The following is an 18,619-nucleotide window of genomic DNA, read 5'->3' as shown; positions in this document are numbered from 1 at the left end:
GACACCAGCCATACTGCTCGTTCTGTGCGTGATTTCCTGCAAGATAGGAAGTCAGTGTTCTGCCATGGCCAGCGACGATCCCGGATCTCAATCCCATTGAGCACGTCTGGGACCTGTTGGATCGGAGGGTGAGGGTTAGGGCCATTCCCCCCAGAAATGTCCGGGAACTTGCAGGTGCCTTGGTGGAAGTGTGGGGTAACATCTCACAGCAAGAACTGGCAAATCTGGGGCAGTCCATGAGGAGGAGAGTCACTGCAGTACTTAATGCAGCTGGTGGCCACACCAGATACTTACTGTTACTTTTGATTTTGACCCCCCCCCCCCCCCCCCCTTTGTTCAGGGACACATTATTCAATTTCTGTAAGTCACGTGTCTGTGGAACTTGTTCAGTTTATGTCTCAGTTGTTGAATCTTGTTATGTTCATACAAATATTTACACATGTTAAGTTTGCTGGAAATAATCGCAGTTGACAGTGAGAGGACGTTTCTTTTGTTGCTGAGTTTATGCAGCTTTACCGCTTGCTCTGTAAAACGAGTATTGTTTTGATTTCAATAAAACCTTTTTTACATTAATTTATGAATATTGAAAATATAGAATCTTTGATTTGGCTAATCTTTCAGTATAGTGTTGAACATAATATACTCTATGGGCAGGTGTGACTAACTTAAGAGGATATTTTTTCTTCATTTACAGCGTGTCCATGTTTCTAAATCGGAGTAAATCACAGTGTTAAAATGCACGTGGAGCAGCACGCCTCCCACCCTCCCACTCACCCTCCCACCCACCCACCCACCCACCCACCCTCCCTCCCTCCCTCCCTCCCTCCCTCCCTCCCTCCCTCCCTCCCTCCCACCCACCCACCCACCCTCCCTCCCTCCCTCCCTCCCTCCCTCCCACCCACCCAGCCAGCCGTCTGTATTTGGGATGGCATCATTTATTAGACAGCTAATAAAAGTACTGCAGTGGAAAGAGCTGTGGTGATGGCTCTGGGTCTGGCTGTGATCTGTGGCGCTGGTTCAGCGCTGGCTCTGGTCTGGGTTCCTGTTGAAGTAGGCTTGGAGCGAGAGAGAGAGGTCTGTAAGATCTCTCAGCGATTTGTTTAGGAGAATGGACTGTTCTGTTTCCTGACAGATGACATGATGTCATACACTAACATACGTAGGATAACTGACAGATGTGAGGAGCAGAGTGCGGTATTAAATTATATCGTAGTGGGACGAAGCTTTATTCACTAAGTTTATTGTTGTCCTAAGTGGATAGACATTGAATAGGTCAAACTATTGTTCCCTGCACAAATATTTGCGTTGAGAGATTGTTTTGCTGGCTTGCTACAGTATACTGACAATACAGTACATTGAAATCTAACAGAGGAGAGCCTCAACTTACTGAGTGCTTTTAGGTATATATTTGGATTCAGAGTCCCCATACTCCACAAACAGAGAAAGGTGACAATAGTCTGTTCCAGTCTGTCTCTATGAATGCCTGTTTAGCACCTTCCCAATGTCACTGCTCTGACGGTCCTTCCCAATGTCACTGCTCTGACGGTCCTTCCCAATGTCACTGCTCTGACGGTCCAGTGTGGGTGGGCGGGCAGGCGTGCGTGTGCGTGTATGGTTGTGTGCGTGTGTGTGTGTGTGGAACGTGTTTCCAGGATGATCAGGTTAAATAAAGAAATGGACCTGTAACTCCCCTGGTCTATTTCAGACAGAGAATAACAGAGGAGGACAGTCAGGTGTTTTTCCTCCATCTCTCTCCCTCTCCATAGCTGGCCCTGCATCCCGCCTGGCCTGGGGTCCAATCTCTCTCCCTCTCCATAGCTGGCCCTGCATCCCGCCTGGCCTGGGGTCCAATCTCTCTCCCTCTCCATAGCTGGCCCTGCATCCCGCCTGGCCTGGGGTCCAATCTCTCTCCCTCTCCATAGCTGGCCCTGCATCCCGCCTGGCCTGGGGTCCCACTATTACCTATATAGTGCAGTACTTACACAGCCATAGACTCCTCCCACAATAATCACATGCTCTGATACAACAAGACCAGAGGAATGAACAGGCAGGCAGGCAGACCAGAGGAATGAACAGGCAGGCAGGCAGACCAGAGGAATGAACAGGCAGGCAGGCAGACCAGAGGAATGAACAGGCAGACAGGCAGACCAGAGGAATGAACAGGCAGGCAGGCAGACCAGAGGAATGAACAGGCAGGCAGGCAGACCAGAGGAATGAACAGGCAGGCAGGCAGACCAGATGAATGAACAGGCAGGCAGACAGACCAGAGGAATGAACAGGCAGGCAGGCCAGAGGAATGAACAGGCAGGCAGGCAGACCAGAGGAATGAACAGGCAGGCAGGCCAGAGGAATGAACAGGCAGGCAGACCAGAGGAATGAACAGGCAGGCAGACCAGAGGAATGAACAGGCAGACAGGCAGACCAGAGGAATGAACAGGCAGGCAGGCCAGAGGAATGAACAGGCAGGCAGACCAGAGGAATGAACAGGCAGGCAGACCAGAGGAATGAACAGGCAGGCAGGCAGACCAGAGGAATGAACAGGCAGGCAGACCAGAGGAATGAGCAGGCAGACAGGCAGACCAGAGGAATGAGCAGGCAGACAGGCAGACCAGAGGAATGAGCAGGCAGACAGGCAGGCCAGAGGAATGAGCAGGCAGACAGGCAGGCCAGAGGAATGAACAGGCAGGCAGGCCAGAGGAATGAACAGGCAGGCAGGCCAGAGGAATGAACAAGCAGGCAGACCAGAGGAATGAACAGGCAGGCAGGCAGACCAGAGGAATGAACAGGCAGGCAGACCAGAGGAATGAGCAGGCAGACAGGCAGGCCAGAGGAATGAACAGGCAGGCAGGCAGGCCAGAGGAATGAGCAGGCAGACAGACCAGAGGAATGAACAGGCAGGCAGACCAGAGGAATGAGCAGGCAGACAGGCAGGCCAGAGGAATGAGCAGGCAGGCAGGCAGACCAGAGGAATGAGCAGGCAGGCAGGCAGGTAGGGCTATAACCTTTTTAAAGGTTCAGTATGTAGGGCTGGAGAATGAGATAATAATACACACAGGACAGCCAGGGGGACAGCCAGGGGGACAGCCAGGGGGACAGCCAGGGGGACAGCCAGGGGGACAGCCAGGGGGACTGCCAGGGGGACAGCCAGGGGGACTGCCAGGGGGACTGTCAGGGGGACAGCCAGGGGGACTGTCAGGGGGACAGCCAGGGGGACAGCCAGGGGGGACAGCCAGGGGGACAGCCAGGGGGACTGCCAGGGGGACTGCCAGGGGGACTGCCAGGGGGACAGTCAAGGGGGACTGCCAGGGGGACAGTCAAGGGGGACTGCCAGGGGGACTGCCAGGGGGACAGCCAGGGGGACTGCCAGGGGGACAGCCAGGGGGACAGCCAGGGGGACTGCCAAGGGGACTGCCAAGGGGACAGCCAAGAATACAGGGAGGTTCATGAAACAACAACACCACCTGGTATAAAATACACAAAAATAAATGCTCAGCTCTTGAAATAAATGCACACGTACTATGTTCTGTAGAGTGCTGTAGTCCAGGAGGAGTCTACTTCACAACAATAGTTGGTCCAATGAAGGGAGGAATACAGGAGAGGTGATGAAGCTTATAGAACGTCATTGCTCGGGCCCAATGGACCGTATTAGCACAGGCTATTGAAACACATTTTATACATTCACTTCAATGGTGCACTTTCACTTCCTACCCAGTTGGCCTGAATTTGGAACGACCATGGCCGCGGTGTGAATAAGGTTCATGGATTTCACCTCTGGTCAAATAATTGATCTATTGGAATGATATTGTTGGAAGCAGTATTAGTAATTGATCTTGTTATTGTGGAGCAGTATTAGTATTGATCTTGTTATTGTGGAGCAGTATTAGTATTGATCTTGTTATTGTGGAGCAGTATTAGTATTGATCTTGTTATTGTGGAGCAGTATTAGTATTGATCTTGTTATTGTGGAGCAGTATTAGTATACAGGGGCTCAACTTTGGTTTTAGAAGCGGGGGGGAGGGTAGAATGTTTTAATTTTAAATGTAGGGGGTAGATCAGCTTTAATATTGCAGATAGATTGTAGCTTCCATCAATGTCATTGTCTGTATCATTTCCAATCCCCCATATATGTATATATATTATTTTTTTGTTGTAAATATACTCTACCGGTCAAAAGTTTCAGAACACCTACTCATTCAAGGGTTTTTCTTTATTTTTTATATTTTATATGTTGTAGAATAATAGTGAAGACATCAAAACCATGAAATAACACATATGGAATCATGTAGTAACCAAAAAAGTGTTATACAAATATATTTTATATTTGAGATTCTTCAAATAGCCACCCTTTGCCTTGATGACAGCTTTGCACGCTCTTGGCATTCTCTCAACCAGCTTCATGAGGTAGTCACCTGGAATGCATTTCAATTAACAGGTGTGCCTTTTTCAAAGTTATTTTGTGGAATTTCTTTCCTTCTTAATGCATTTGAGCCAATCGGTTGTGTTGTGACAAGGTAGGGGGGGTATACAGAAGATAGCCCTATTTGGTAAAAGACCAAGTCCATATTATGTCAAGAACAGCTCAAATAAGCAAAGAGAAATGACAGTCCATCGTTATTTTAAGACATGAATGTCAGTCAATACGGAACATTTCAAGAACTTTCAAAGTTTCTTCAAGTGCATTCACAAAAACCATCAAGCGCTATGATGAAACTGGCTCTCATGAGGACTGCCACAGGAATGGAAGACCCAGAGTTACCTCTGCTGCAGAGGATACGTTCATTAGAGTTACCAGCCTCAGAAATTGCAATGGACATTAGACTGGTGGAAATGTGTCCTTTGGTCTGGAGTCCAAATTTGAGATTTTTGGTTCCAACCGCCGTGTCTTTGTGTCGGTGTGGTTGAGCGGATGATCTCTGCATGTGTAATTCACACTGTAAAGCATGGAGGAGGTGGTGTTATGGTGTGGGGGTGTTTTGCTGGTGACACTGTCTGTGATTTATTTAGAATTCAAGGCACATTTAACCAGCATGGCTACTACAGCATTCTGCAACGATACGCCATCCCATCTGGTTTGGGCTTAGTGGGACTATCATTTGTTTTTCAACAGGACAATGACCCAACACACCTCCAGGCTGTGTAAGGGCTATTTTAGCAAGAAGGAGAGTGATGGAGTGATGGATGTCCTCCACAATCCCCCGACCTTAACCAAATTGAGATGGTTTGGGATGAGTTGGACCGCAGAGTGAAGGAAAAGCAGCCAACAAGTGCTCAGCATATGTGGGAACTCCTGCAAGACTGTTGGAAAAGCATTCCAGGTGAAGCTGGTTGAGAGAATGCCAAGAGTGTGCAAAGCTGTCATCAAGGGTGGCTATTTGAAGAATCTCAAATATAAAATATATTTTGATTTGTTTGAAACTTTTTTTGGTTACTACATGATTCCATATGTGTTATGTCATAGTTTTGATGTCTTCACTATTATTCTACAATGTAGAAAATAGTACAAATAAAGAAAAACCCTTGAATGAGTAGGTGTTCAAAAACTTTTTACTGGTAGTGTATACATATCTTTAAATATAGTCCCCCCCCCCCCCCCCCTTCCCCTAATTGGAGTAAACGGATGAACAACAACGCTTAGGCTTCTACTTCCAGCTCATACATACTATATACATTTTATAGACACAGTATATTTTTCAATAGTTATCTTTTGTTTGTTTTTAGTCCCATCCTTCAGCTCCACTCAACCCCTCACGTCTATCTCTGAACATCATCCAGCTTTGATTTCTATTTGCTATATATATCTTTTTAAAACTGTGCTGTGATGTTTCACAAAAGTTCTGAACCTTTCTATTCTCATAGATTCTACATATTGTAGAAACAGTACACCCTCCATACAATTCATATCAGAGGACTAATAGTACTGTAGAGCTCCCTTTACTTGCACACAATATATCTGGGTCGCCCCGTCCTGCCTCTAGGGGTCCACGGCCCTGCAGCGCCCCAACCCAACACACCCCACTCAGCTTTAGGATCTTAGTGAAACATTCATTATTGGTTTCAGGTGTGTCAGGCCAAGGCCAGAGTGACAACAGTACAGCAGACCCCCAGGGCCAGGACTGAGCAGCCCAGCAGCTAGGGATTACCTAAATGGGTATCTCCTCCTGACGTGGGCATGTTTTCAATACTCACTCCTTTTGTTGTACTGTATTCCATATAAGGCATCCAGACCTTATGAAAGGTGCACAGTACACCCTTTAATCTTAAAAGTGATACTGTACATAACTGTACATTTCTTCCATACATTGTGGGAGGATAACCATCCTTCCAATTAATGGCAATACATTTATTAGCCACTATAAATGCTAGGTTACACAGTTTCTTCTGATAACAGTCTCCAGTATCAACATTTCCAAGCAAACAAAAACAGGGAGAAGGGAGAATCTGTAGACATGCTGAGATAAAAGAACATACTCTTTGGCAGAATTCAGCTAGCCTTCACACGACCACAACATATGCAAATATGTCCCCTTTTGTGTTTTACACCTCCAGCAGAATAATACAATTTCTGAGTGCATAATATTCCGTTTCACTGGCATATAAGTACGTTCTATGGATGGTCTGAAACTGAAGTAATTTATGTCTGAGATTATATGAACATGACTGGGCATTCTAACATATCTGTATCCATTCATCATCATCAATAGCTTCTCCCAGGTCTTCCTCACATGTTGTGTGTCATCGGGAAAAGCCTTTATCCAACCCCTTGATACAGTTTGGAAATCAACTTTTGAATGTTTGTCAGACTGCCTTAAAATAGCATCTGGCTTGACCAGTGTTTGCTGGACGGAGAGAATAAAGTGTTGTATCTGCAAAAATTAATCTCACCTCTGTCACAGACTGGTCTTCCCTGTCTGCCGCACCCTGCTGAGACCCCTGTCACCATCTGATCCTCTTTAAAATGAGCCATGGTAAATAATTACTTTGGTGTACATTATATCATCCAAGAATATAATAAATGGTTCAATAATTGAAATGACCATTATTCCCAGATCCCAGACTGTAGCTTTAAGCTTTAAGCTGCTCTCCTGTAGCTACTGTAGGTCTACCCATCAATTCAAGATGGAACTTTTGTATCATTCACTGAATATACTGCAAAATTCACCTGAGCGCCGTAGATTGGTCTTCCCTGGCTGTCTGACCCTGCTGGGAATCTTCCCACTCCTAAAAGGTAGGATATAAAAAATTGCTCAAGAGAAAGTGCAAGTCTCTTCAAACTGCATGTAGCATATTGGCTGATATAGCCCAGTAAAGGGCCATGTGAGAATCTCTGGTAATTTAACCGATTTCTTAAGTTATTTTTGCGCATTTTGATATTGACTATAGGGCGCGGAATTGCTGGGACCATGGCTGGCACGTGAGCTGCGTCACATACGCCTAAAATAACATTGCAGGACTGCGGTTGGGTTCGGGACCAGTTCTTGCGGTAGCGGGTGGGGGTCGGACAGAAAGCCAGCGGGGTGCTGGTGGGAGCGAGATGAAGAAATCGGTACCTCTACTGTGCACCATGACAGTGAAGCCTGTAACGTTAGAGCTGTTTTATTACTTACTGTGTCAGTGTGAAAAGTAGGGAATTAGCTAGGGGAACTGACAGAGCCATGAAGTTACATTGACTAGCTACTGACTAACACAACTCACGTTGCACAAAAAAAAAAAAAACGTCAGAATATCAATCTTCAATCGTTTGGCCGATGGTTTCATCGTTTGATTCAGGTCTAGTTTGATTGAGGCAAAAATAATAGCTCACGTTAGCCAACTTTTGGCTAGCTCTCTCTCTAACGCTACATCGACTGGCGAAAGCTTGCTTCATTTACTTCTGAAACGGGACAAAACAAAGGCTACAAAACAAGGCCATACAAAGAACAGCTGTCAGATGGTAATAATAGCCACTATCATATCGCTATCTGACAGATAGCTAGAGGCTAGAGCTGACCTGGCTGTGGTAGCTACTAGCTAGCGTAGCTTATTCAATCACCTCAGTCGAGAGGGGATGAAACATTAGCTAACGTTACATGGCAGTTACACTACTAGCTCAGCACTGCGAATAAACACTATTATTTTTTAAATTATTTTTTTACTGTTAAGTTAAACAGCAGTTACCTTGCCAGCTACATCAGTCAACTAAAGAGTAGCCAGTTTCAGTTCTGCTACCTTTTACAACTCGGTGAAAGTTGCAACCCTGTTTAGTATTGATTTTCTTATTGTGAAGGTAGAAGATGCTCTCTCTCTTTCTCATCTCCCTCTCTCGCTTTCTCGCTCATCTTTTCTGTCTCTCTGTTGATTTGAAGGGAAAGCGTCCCACATATTTACTGCAGAACCAAACAACAGACTGGATGTGGTTGGAACTCTCTGCTCCGGTATTTACTGCAGAACCAACCAACAGACTGGATGTGGTTGGACCTCTCGTGGAGGTCTACATTACATTTTGGTCATTTAGCAGACACTCTATTTTAGGGCTACTGACAGTCAGTGATACATCGCCTATTAAGGAAGCTGTAAAGCTTTACCAGGGGATATCTGGTTATTTATATTATAGGCTAGGCTATTTATCTTACATTGAAATGTATGTAAATCATGCTTTCATCTGTGCTTTGATGCGTTGTTGTTTATCAGTAGATAATGTGGTCTGCCATTCTGTTGAGTTAGATCAACATGGTCCTATTGAGGTCGATCAACATGGTCAGTTAGCGGTAGGTAGCCTAGCGGTTAAGAGCCATGGGTTGCTGGTTCGAATCCCAGAGCTAACTAAGTGAAAAATCTGTCATTGTGCCCTTGAGCAAGGCACTTAACCCTAATTGCTCCTGTAAGATGCTCTGGTTAAGAGCATCTGCTAAATGACACACATGTAAATGTAAACACGGTCCTTTTGAGTTAGATCAGCGGTTCCCAAACTAGGGGTCGCCTGATATGAAAATGGGGCCTTGGGAGAATTTCCAAAATCCTGGGGGGAAAAAATATATCTATTATAATATCATCTTTGTATCATTGTAATGTGGTTAACTTAAAAAATCTAGAATGTAAAATTCAACCAGAGAGCGCCCTTAGATCATGGGAAAAGGCCACACTTGACCGTTGCACTTGAGTCATTCCCACGGTGAATGGCTAGGTCCGCTACGCTATGAAACCACACACTATTGCAGAGACTTTGATATTACCGGCCGCAATTGATATGGTGAAAACAATGTGTGGGGAGGCAGAGGCACAGAAACTCACATCAATACCTTTGTCAGATAACCCTGTTAAACAAAGAATGGATGCTAATGCTAGTAATCAAGAGGGAACTGAACGCAAGCATGCAGGGGAAATACAAAAACATTCTACAAATGAGTGACCGAATCAGTGGATTTTAGGGAATGAATTCTTATTGGAGAGTCTTTCAAAAGAGAACCATGCCCCCTTCCCTCGGCTGTGCATGTTTCTAACAGAAAACAGCATCGGTAAGTGTCCCACACGAGTGATGACTGCTCACCTCCAACACTGGGAAGAGCACTTTGGGACCTACTTCCCAATCCGTTTGACTGTGATCCTGGCTCAGTTGTCATGCCAGGAAGTGAAATGGAACAGCTGATCGAGCTGCATTCACGGGTCACTACGGAGGAGTTTTGGTTCTTGACTCAAAGGGAATAAATACCCTGCTGTCTCCCTCCTGAGCATTAATGGCGCGTTCAAAACAACTGGGAACTCAGAATTGGGAAATCTCCGACTTCAGTGTGTTCAAGACAACTGGGAACTCAGAATTGGGAAATCTCCGACTTCGGTGTGTTCAAGACAACTGGGAACTCAGAACTGGGAAATCTCCGACTTCGGTGTGTACAAGACAACTGAAGACAACTTTTGAACGGTCATCCAACTCGGGACTCTTTCTAGAGCTCCGACTTGAAGATCACTGACATCATTATTTGACGTCGTATTTTTCAGACTTCCCAGTTGTCTTGAAGGCACCATAAATCTCATGGTACCCTTCGCCAGCACATATCTGTGTGAAGCTGGATTCAGTGCTCTCGTCTGCATTCAAACCAAATATCGATCCAGGTTGGATTTGACAGCAGAGAGGAGGTGTGCACTGTCGACCACGCCCCCCGACTTTGAGAAGCTCCAATGCCACATGCATCAAGCCACACCCATCTCATTAGTGGTGGTGAGATAAGAGACATGATGTCAGACTAATTGACTGTCATAGCCCCACATTAAAAGTATGTGATGGTGAGTTGAGAAGACAATCAGAAATACTGTTAGAATGTTTTTCAATTGACTGCCATAGCCCCAAATAAAAAAGTGAACATTGGCTGTTAATGACATAATTTTTTTCACATGGTTGGGGTCGCGAGAATTTTCAGATATCAAAATGGGGTCGTGGGCCAAAAAAGTGTGCGAACCCCTGAGTTAGATCAACATGGTCCTCCTATTCAGTGCTGCTGAACTCAGTTAGCTTCTGTTGCATGAAATGGAAGACGGGCCCATATTCATAGAACGTCTCAAAATAGGAGTGCTGATCTGGGATCAGGTCCCTTCTGGTGCTGATCTGGGATCAGGTCCCTTCTGGTGCTGATCTGGGATCAGGTCCCTTCTGGTGCTGATCTGGGATCAGGTCCCTTCTGGTGCTGATCTGGGATCAGGTCCCTTCTGGTGCTGATCTGGGATCAGGTCCCTTCTGTCCATGTAATCTTGTTTATTATGTTGTAAAAGGCGAAGATTTTTTAATACCGGCTCATGCCAGGGACTCACCTGGGATTGAACCAGTCTATGTGTGTAAGACCTCTGAACACACACACACACACACACACACACACACACACACACACACACAGAGGCTGAATCTTTAATGGTCAATTAACTGATCCCTGACAGAATTAGCCCTCTGTTTCAGGAGCACAGTACACTGCTGGGCTCACATAATCACGATCTCTCCTCTTACCCTCTCTGGCTGCCTCTCACTTACACACGCAAGCACACACGGTCCTCCCCTGACATCAGCCATGTTTCCATTGATTAGCTAGTGGTGTTGTGTCCTGGTCGGCTGGTGACATCATCAAGGAGGGATCTGAGAGCCTAAAGCCTTAGCTGCTATCCATCCATCCATGTATCCATGAAGAGTCAGCAGGAGAGGAGAGGAGAGGCTAGCTAAGAGCATTTACCCACTGCTGCCCAGCCCTGTCCTACCCCACCCTGCCCCACCCCGTCTAACCCTACCCCACCCTGCCCCACCCCGTCTAACCCCATCCTACCCTACCCCACCCTGCCCTACCCCGTCTAACCCTACCCCACCCCGTCCAACCCTACCCTACCCCACCCCGTCCAACCCTACCCCACCCTGCCCCACCCCGTCTAACCCCATCCTACCCCACCCTGCCCTACCCCGTCTAACCCTACCCCACCCCGTCCAACCCTACCCTACCCCACCCCGTCCTGCCCTACCCCGTCCAACCCTACCCCACCCTGCCCTACCCCGTCCAACCCTACCCCACCCTGCCCTAACCCGTCCAACCCTACCCCACCCTGCCCTTCCCCGTCCAACCCTACCCTACCCCGTCCAACCCTACCCCACCCTGTCCTACCCTACCCCGTCTAACCCTACCCTACCCCGTCTAACCCTACCCTACCCCACCCTGCCCTACCCCGTCCAACCCTACCCCACCCCACCCTGCCCCGTCCAACCCTACCCCATCCTACCCTACCCACCCCGCCCTACCCCGTCCAACCCTACCCCACCCCACCCTTCCCGTCCAACCCTACCCCACCCCGCCCTGCCCCGTCCAACCCTACCCCACCCTGCCCTACCCCGTCTAACCCTACCCCATCCTACCCTACCCCGTCCAACCCTACCCCACCCTGCCCTACCCCGTCTAACCCTACCCCATCCTACCCTACCCCGTCCAACCCTACCCCACCCCGCCCTGTCCAACCCTACCCCACCCTGCCCTGTCCAACCCTACCCCACCCTGCCCTGTCCAACCCTACCCCACCCTGCCCTGTCCAACCCTACCCCACCCTGCCCTGTCCAACCCTACCCCACCCTGCCCCGTCCAACCCTACCCCACCCTGCCCTACCCCGTCCAACCGTACCCCATCCTGCCCTGCCCCGTCTAACCCTACCCTACCCTACCCTGCCCTGCCCCGTCCAACCCAACCCAACCCTACACCACCCTGCACTACCCCGTCCAACCCTACCCAACCCTGCCCTACTCCACCCCGACCTGCCCTGGCTGTTGTTTAGCTGTGTTTTTGTAGCGCATATGTCTTGGTAGAGTTTGTAAAACTAACAGCATAGGCTACCTTTTTGATCAACATTTAATTGAGAAGGTTTTTGGGAAAGCCTTTCCATCTACCAGAAGACTGTTTTCATTAGCATCAATGCTAACAGCTACACATAGTAGTAGACGTGTCCACTGCACACACAGACGGAGGTATTCTCAATACCCCACCCTACCTTCACCACCCGCCTCTGTCTCTCTCTGAGTGGCTAGCATAATTTACCCACTCTGGCCCCGCCCTGCCTGTCTCTCTCTGAGTGGCTAGCATAATTTACCCACTCTGGCCCCGCCCTGCCTGTCTCTCTCTGAGTGGCTAGCATAATTTACCCACTCTGGCCCCGCCCTGCCTGTCTCTCTCTGAGTGGCTAGCATAATTTACCCACTCTGGCCCCGCCCTGCCTGTCTCTCTCTGAGTGGCTAGCATAATTTACCCACTCTGGCCCCGCCCTGCCTGTCTCTCTCTGAGTGGCTAGCATAATTTACCCACTCTGGCCCCGCCCTGCCTGTCTCTCTCTGAGTGGCTAGCATAATTTACCCACTCTGGCCCCGCCCTGCCTGTCTCTCTCTGAGTGGCTAGCATAATTTACCCACTCTGGCCCCGCCCTGCCTGTCTCTCTACTGTGATCTTTCACGTACACATTCTCTACCACTCTAGAATTAATCAGAGGAGATAGATGAGTTCTATACTAGTTTCTCTCTCTCTCTCTCTCTCTCTCTCTCTCTCTCTCTCTCCTGCTTTCTCTCTAACCCTGACGTTGTGACAGACAGACTGCCTGGCCAGATGAGATGGCATTCAGCTCTAGCTCCTATAAACCTGAACCCATATCGTTTCCCTTTCCCTGCTTATCTTCCGCTCATTAACTTCTGACTGTCTGGTGTGTGGTTCCTCTAGTGGCAGGTTTCTGACAGCACATTATGTCTCATCGCTCTTTCATCCCATGGAAGACCCTTATTATCGTCAAAATATTTGATGCAGGCTCATTCAACATTTTAATTGAGAAGGTTTTTGGGAAAGCCTTTTCCATCTACCAGATGACTGTTTTTCATTAGCATCAGTGCTAACAGCTGCACTGCACACACAGATGGAGGTATTCTCAATACCCCACCCTGCCCTACCCCACCCCACCCAACCCTACCCCACCCTGCCCTACCCCACCCTACCCCACCCCGCCCTACCCTACCCTGCCCTACCCTACCCTGCCCTACCCCACCCTACCCTACCCCACCCCGCCCTACCCACCCTGCCCTACCCCACCCCGCCCTACCCACCCTGCCCTACCCTACCCCACCCCGCCCTACCCCACCCCGCCCTACCCCACCCCGCCCTACCCACCCTGCCCTACCCCACCCTACCCTACCCCACCCCGCCCTACCCTACCCCGCCCTACCCCACCCTGCCCTACCCCACCCTGCCCTACCCCACCCCACCCTACCCTACCCCACCCTGCCCTACCCCACCCCACCCTACCCTACCCTACCCCACCCTGCCCTACCCCACCCTGCCCTACCCCACCCTGCCCTACCCCACCCTGCCCTACCTCACCCTGCCCTACCTCACCCTGCCCTACCTCACCCTACCCTACCCCACCCTGCCCTACCCCACCCTACCCTACCCCACCCTACCTTTCCCACCCGCCTCTGTCTCTCTCTGTAATCCAATTTATTTTAATTTCAACATTGTAGTGTATCCAGAAGTATTTTAAAATGTCATTGCGTAAATCACCCACCCATCTCCCCTCTCTCTAGGCATGGTGTTGGTGTGTTTTGAGGGGGACATTGACGGCTACATCAACCTGTTGGCGTACCCGTGCGTGGAGAGCGAGAGTCTGGACCACGAGGAAGTACCGGAGAGGGACCAACCCCGGAGGAAACACTCCAGACGCAGCCTCCACCGCTCCACCTCAGAGGTGAAGGAGGAGAGGCCACCGCAGGAGAGCGACAGCACTGAGAAGTGAGTAGGACCAGGGTTCTTTGTTCTTATGAAAGGCTGGAATAATGTAGGTTGGCTAACTAGAGTGTATGCATTGTCTAAAGTTTGCGGGAAGCTAAGCACATTCTCACATCAAATTCCGTTTTTATAAATGCCAACTTTTGCGTGTGAACAGGCGCACGCATGTTTTGGTGTATATTTTCTACATATGCATTGTTTCTAAATGAGGCCCCTGGAGCTCCAGATCCACACTGACATGTTGTGGTGCTGTAGTTAACCTGTTTGTTAACCTGCGGTCTCTCTCTCTTGTGTTAACCCTGTTGTCCTATGTGTTTTGTTGACCCCCCCCCCCCCTAGTCTCCAGGAGCTCAAGAGTCCTCGTCTTGAGTTACAGATCCACAGTAACGCGTTGTGGTGCTCTGTTCTGTGTTTGTATTTAACCTGTGTTGTCTGTCTGTCTGTCTGTCTGTTAAATAAGTTGGACATGTTTAGTGTCCTGGGGTGCATTATTTGACCTATGTGTTTTGTTGTCCCCCCCCCCCCCCTAGTCTCCAGGAGCTCAAGAGTCCTCGTCTTGAGCTCCAGATCTACAGTGATGTTCCCTTCCAGATGCTGGATAATAACAGCGGCCTGGTCTCAGAGAAGATCAGCCACAACCCCTGGAGCCTCCGTTGCCACAGGCAGCAGCTCACCCGCATGAGATCAGAGTCCAAGGACAGGAAGCTCTACAGTATCCCCTTTAACATCAACCTGTCTGGCTGTCTACCCATCTATTGATCTATCAGTGCCTTGGTCATATCTGCTGGGTTCTTAGTTAGTGTAGTAACATAAAATCCGACGGCCATTTGGAAGCACGTTTATACTTATGCGGTCCTAATGGGTCAAAGGTCAGGAACAGGATGCACCGTTGATCAATGCTGCTGATAGTGAGGTGGTGTGTTCCTTATTGATCATCACCACGGACCTCATGTTGAGGTGTCTGGTACCGACTGACTGAGTCAACCAATCAATGAGGATCCATCAGTCTCCTGTTTCCATGTTGTTGCCTAACCAGATAGAGAGACGGGGTTAGACAGGGTTAGACGGGGTTAGACAGGGTTAGACGGGGTTAGACAGAGTTAGACGGGGTTAGACAGAGTTAGACGGGGTTAGACAGAGTTAGACCGGGTTAGACCGGGTTAGACGGGGTTAGACGGGGTTAGACGGGGTTAGACGGGGTTAGACGGGGTTAGGCGGGGTTAGACGGGGTTAGACGGGGTTAGACGGGGTTAGACGGGGTTAGACGGGGTTAGACCGGGTTAGACGGGGTTAGACGGGGTTAGACAGGGTTAGACCGGGTTAGACGGGGTTAGACGGGGTTAGACGGGGTTAGACGGGGTTAGACAGGGTTAGACCGGGTTAGACCGGGTTAGACCGGGTTAGACCGGGTTAGACGGGGTTAGACGGGGTTAGACGGGGTTAGACGGGGTTAGACGGGGTTAGACGGGGTTAGACGGGGTTAGACCGGGTTAGACCGGGTTAGACGGGGTTAGACGGGGTTAGACGGGGTTAGACAGGGTTAGACAGGGTTAGACAGGGTTAGACAGGGTTAGACCGGGTTAGATGGGAAATAAACACAGGGGAAATGCTAACTGGGTCAAGTTAAACACTGTCCATGATTAGTTACCTGGAACTGAGGCTGATGTTTTTCCCTCATTCGATTCGTTAATTCAGTTCTCTATTCACACATACCCTAACCAGACAGTGTGAGAGGGTTAAGGAGAAGGATGGATACATAGAAGGATGAACAGAGAGGGAAAGGAGAAGGATGGATACATAGAAGGATGAACAGAGGGAAAGGAGAAGGATGGATACATAGAAGGATGAACAGAGAGGGAAAGGAGAAGGATGGATACATAGAAGGATGAACAGAGAGGGAAAGGAGAAGGATGGATACATAGAAGGATGAACAGAGGGAAAGGAGAAGGATGGATACATAGAAGGATGAACAGAGGGAAAGGAGAAGGATGGATACATAGAAGGATGAACAGAGGGAAAGGAGAAGGATGGATACATAGAAGGATGAACAGAGAGGGAAAGGAGAAGGATGGATACATAGAAGGATGAACAGAGAGGGAAAGGAGAAGGATGGATACATGGAAGGATGAACAGAGGGAAAGGAGAAGGATGGATACATAGAAGGATGAACAGAGGGAAAGGAGAAGGATGGATACATAGAAGGATGAACAGAGGGAAAGTGCTAACGGGGGGAGTTGACCAAATGACCAGGTCAAGTTTAAAACAAACACCATCTATCTGACTCCATTACCTGAACAAAGGCGTTGGTCAGGAGCAGCGTTGCAACACTGCTGTCATAACACTGACAGACCCTGGAGTGCTCCGATGCTCTGACCAGTCAGAGTAGGCCGTGGGAAAAGACAGGGGCCCGGACCAACCTAGGCTCCGTCCCAGATGGTGCGTTATTCTCTATATGGTGAAACAGGGTGCCATTTTTGAAATACAGCCTGGAGTTGAGGTGCTGCCGAGATGTGGAATTCACGCCAGGGCTGTCCTCGAGAGCTGCACCCCTTCTTTCCCAACGGTCAAAGTAGTGTCAGGTTCTTCACTGACCGTATAAACACTGACCACCACCGCCACAGGAACCAAATATTATCAGAAGAAATAACATGTTGTACTTGTCGACCGCAGGGTTGGGAACAGGATGGGGGTGTCCTCGACTTTAGTCTCTGGGGGGTGTCCCTAACGGCACCTTAGTCCCTATACGGTGCACTACTTTTGACCAGAGCTCTATGGGCCCTGGTCAAAAGTAGTGCACTGTGTAGGGAATAGGGTGCCATTTTAGAAGTGTCCTGTGTCTCCGATGGCCTGCGAAGTGGGTGGTTTGATTGTTTAGGCTCTTAGAACAAGTTCACTGTGTACCTGACTGTCTGTCCTTTTGTTTGAAATTCTTAGCTGACGTGAGCCCCGGAGCCCCCCCATGTTAAAGGAGAAAACACTGTCCTGAGTCTCTCTCACATCTACATCTGCAGCAGAAACCCGAGACGACGGGGGCAGATTAGAGTTTCCACTGTGCTCACACATTCTTCTTGCTCTGTTTTAGCTTTTTGCACACTGAGAGGAAAAAGAGATTAAATGGATGTTTTACTGAGACTTCACTCCTGCATTTGAAACGGTTTCATTTGGGTTCAAACGCTATGAACCCTAAAATAATATATTCTTTCAGGCCTCAAAAGTGGTTGAATGTCCATGTCTTACCACGCCATCTGTTTTGTCGATCCAGCTGTAGGCCTGTGTCCCAATCACGAATGATTACTATGACGACACGTATGCCTGGGGTTTAAAGAATGCTGGAAGTTTCTAGAAGAGAACAAGGTACCACAGAGTAGCACAAGGCTGTGATATAGGTGTAGTGGAAGACTGTTGGCTGTAAGGCTGTGATATAGGTGTAGTGGAAGACTGTTGGCTGTAAGGCTGTGATATAGGTGTAGTGGAAGACTGTTGGCTGTAAGGCTGTGATATAGGTGTAGTGGAAGACTGTTGGCTGTGATATAGGTGTAGTGGAAGACTGTTGGCTGTAAGGCTGTGATATAGGTGTAGTGGAAGACTGTTGGCTGTGATATAGGTGTAGTGGAAGACTGTTGGCTGTAAGGCTGTGATATAGGTGTAGTGGAAGACTGTTGGCTGTAAGGCTGTGATATAGGTGTAGTGGAAGACTGTTGGCTGTGATATAGGTGTAGTGGAAGACTGTTGGCTGTAAGGCTGTGATATAGGTGTGGTGGAAGACTGTTGGCTGTAAGGCTGTGATATAGGTGTAGTGGAAGACTGTTGGCTGTAAGGCTGTGATATAGGTGTAGTGGAAGACTGTTGGCTGTAAGGCTGTGATATAGGTGTAGTGGAAGACTGTTGGCTGTAAGGCTGTGATATAGGTGTAGTGGAAGACTTGGCTGTGATATAGGTGTAGTGGAAGACTGTTGGCTGTGATATAGGTGTAGTGGAAGACTTGGCTGTGATATAGGTGTAGTGGAAGACTGTTGGCTGTAAGGCTGTGATATAGGTGTAGTGGAAGACTGTTGGCTGTAAGGCTGTGATATAGGTGTAGTGGAAGACTGTTGGCTGTAAGGCTGTGATGTAGGTGTAGTGGAAGACTGTTGGCTGTAAGGCTGTGATATTGGTGTAGTGGAAGACTGTTGGCTGTAAGGCTGTGATATAGGTGTAGTGGAAGACTGTTGGCTGTGATATAGGTGTAGTGGAAGACTGTTGGCTGTAAGGCTGTGATATAGGTGTAGTGGAAGACTGTTGGCTGTAAGGCTGTGATATAGGTGTAGTGGAAGACTGTTGGCTGTAAGGCTGTGATATAGGTGTAGTGGAAGACTTGGCTGTGATA

At 48.6% G+C, this 18,619-nt stretch overlaps 1 protein-coding gene across 1 annotated transcript in view; it reads left to right on the top strand.

The window, feature by feature from the left end:
* The window catches only part of LOC311134184 (uncharacterized protein), a 96,195-nt gene that overhangs the window by 63,640 nt on the left and 13,936 nt on the right, over positions 1 to 18,619 (top strand). The window contains exons 3-4 of the mRNA XM_084167797.1: positions 14,052 to 14,256; positions 14,784 to 14,965. Coding sequence (XP_084023923.1) covers positions 14,052 to 14,256; positions 14,784 to 14,965 — 387 coding nt within the window. The remainder of the gene's footprint in view (positions 1 to 14,051; positions 14,257 to 14,783; positions 14,966 to 18,619) is intronic.

The sequence above is a fragment of the Coregonus lavaretus genome, assembly GCF_964263955.1.
Source record: "Coregonus lavaretus genome assembly, chromosome: 8".
NCBI lineage: Eukaryota > Metazoa > Chordata > Actinopteri > Salmoniformes > Salmonidae > Coregonus > Coregonus lavaretus.
The sequence above is the reverse complement of the archived record's forward strand: the minus strand, read 5'-3'. Positions and strand labels throughout refer to the sequence as shown.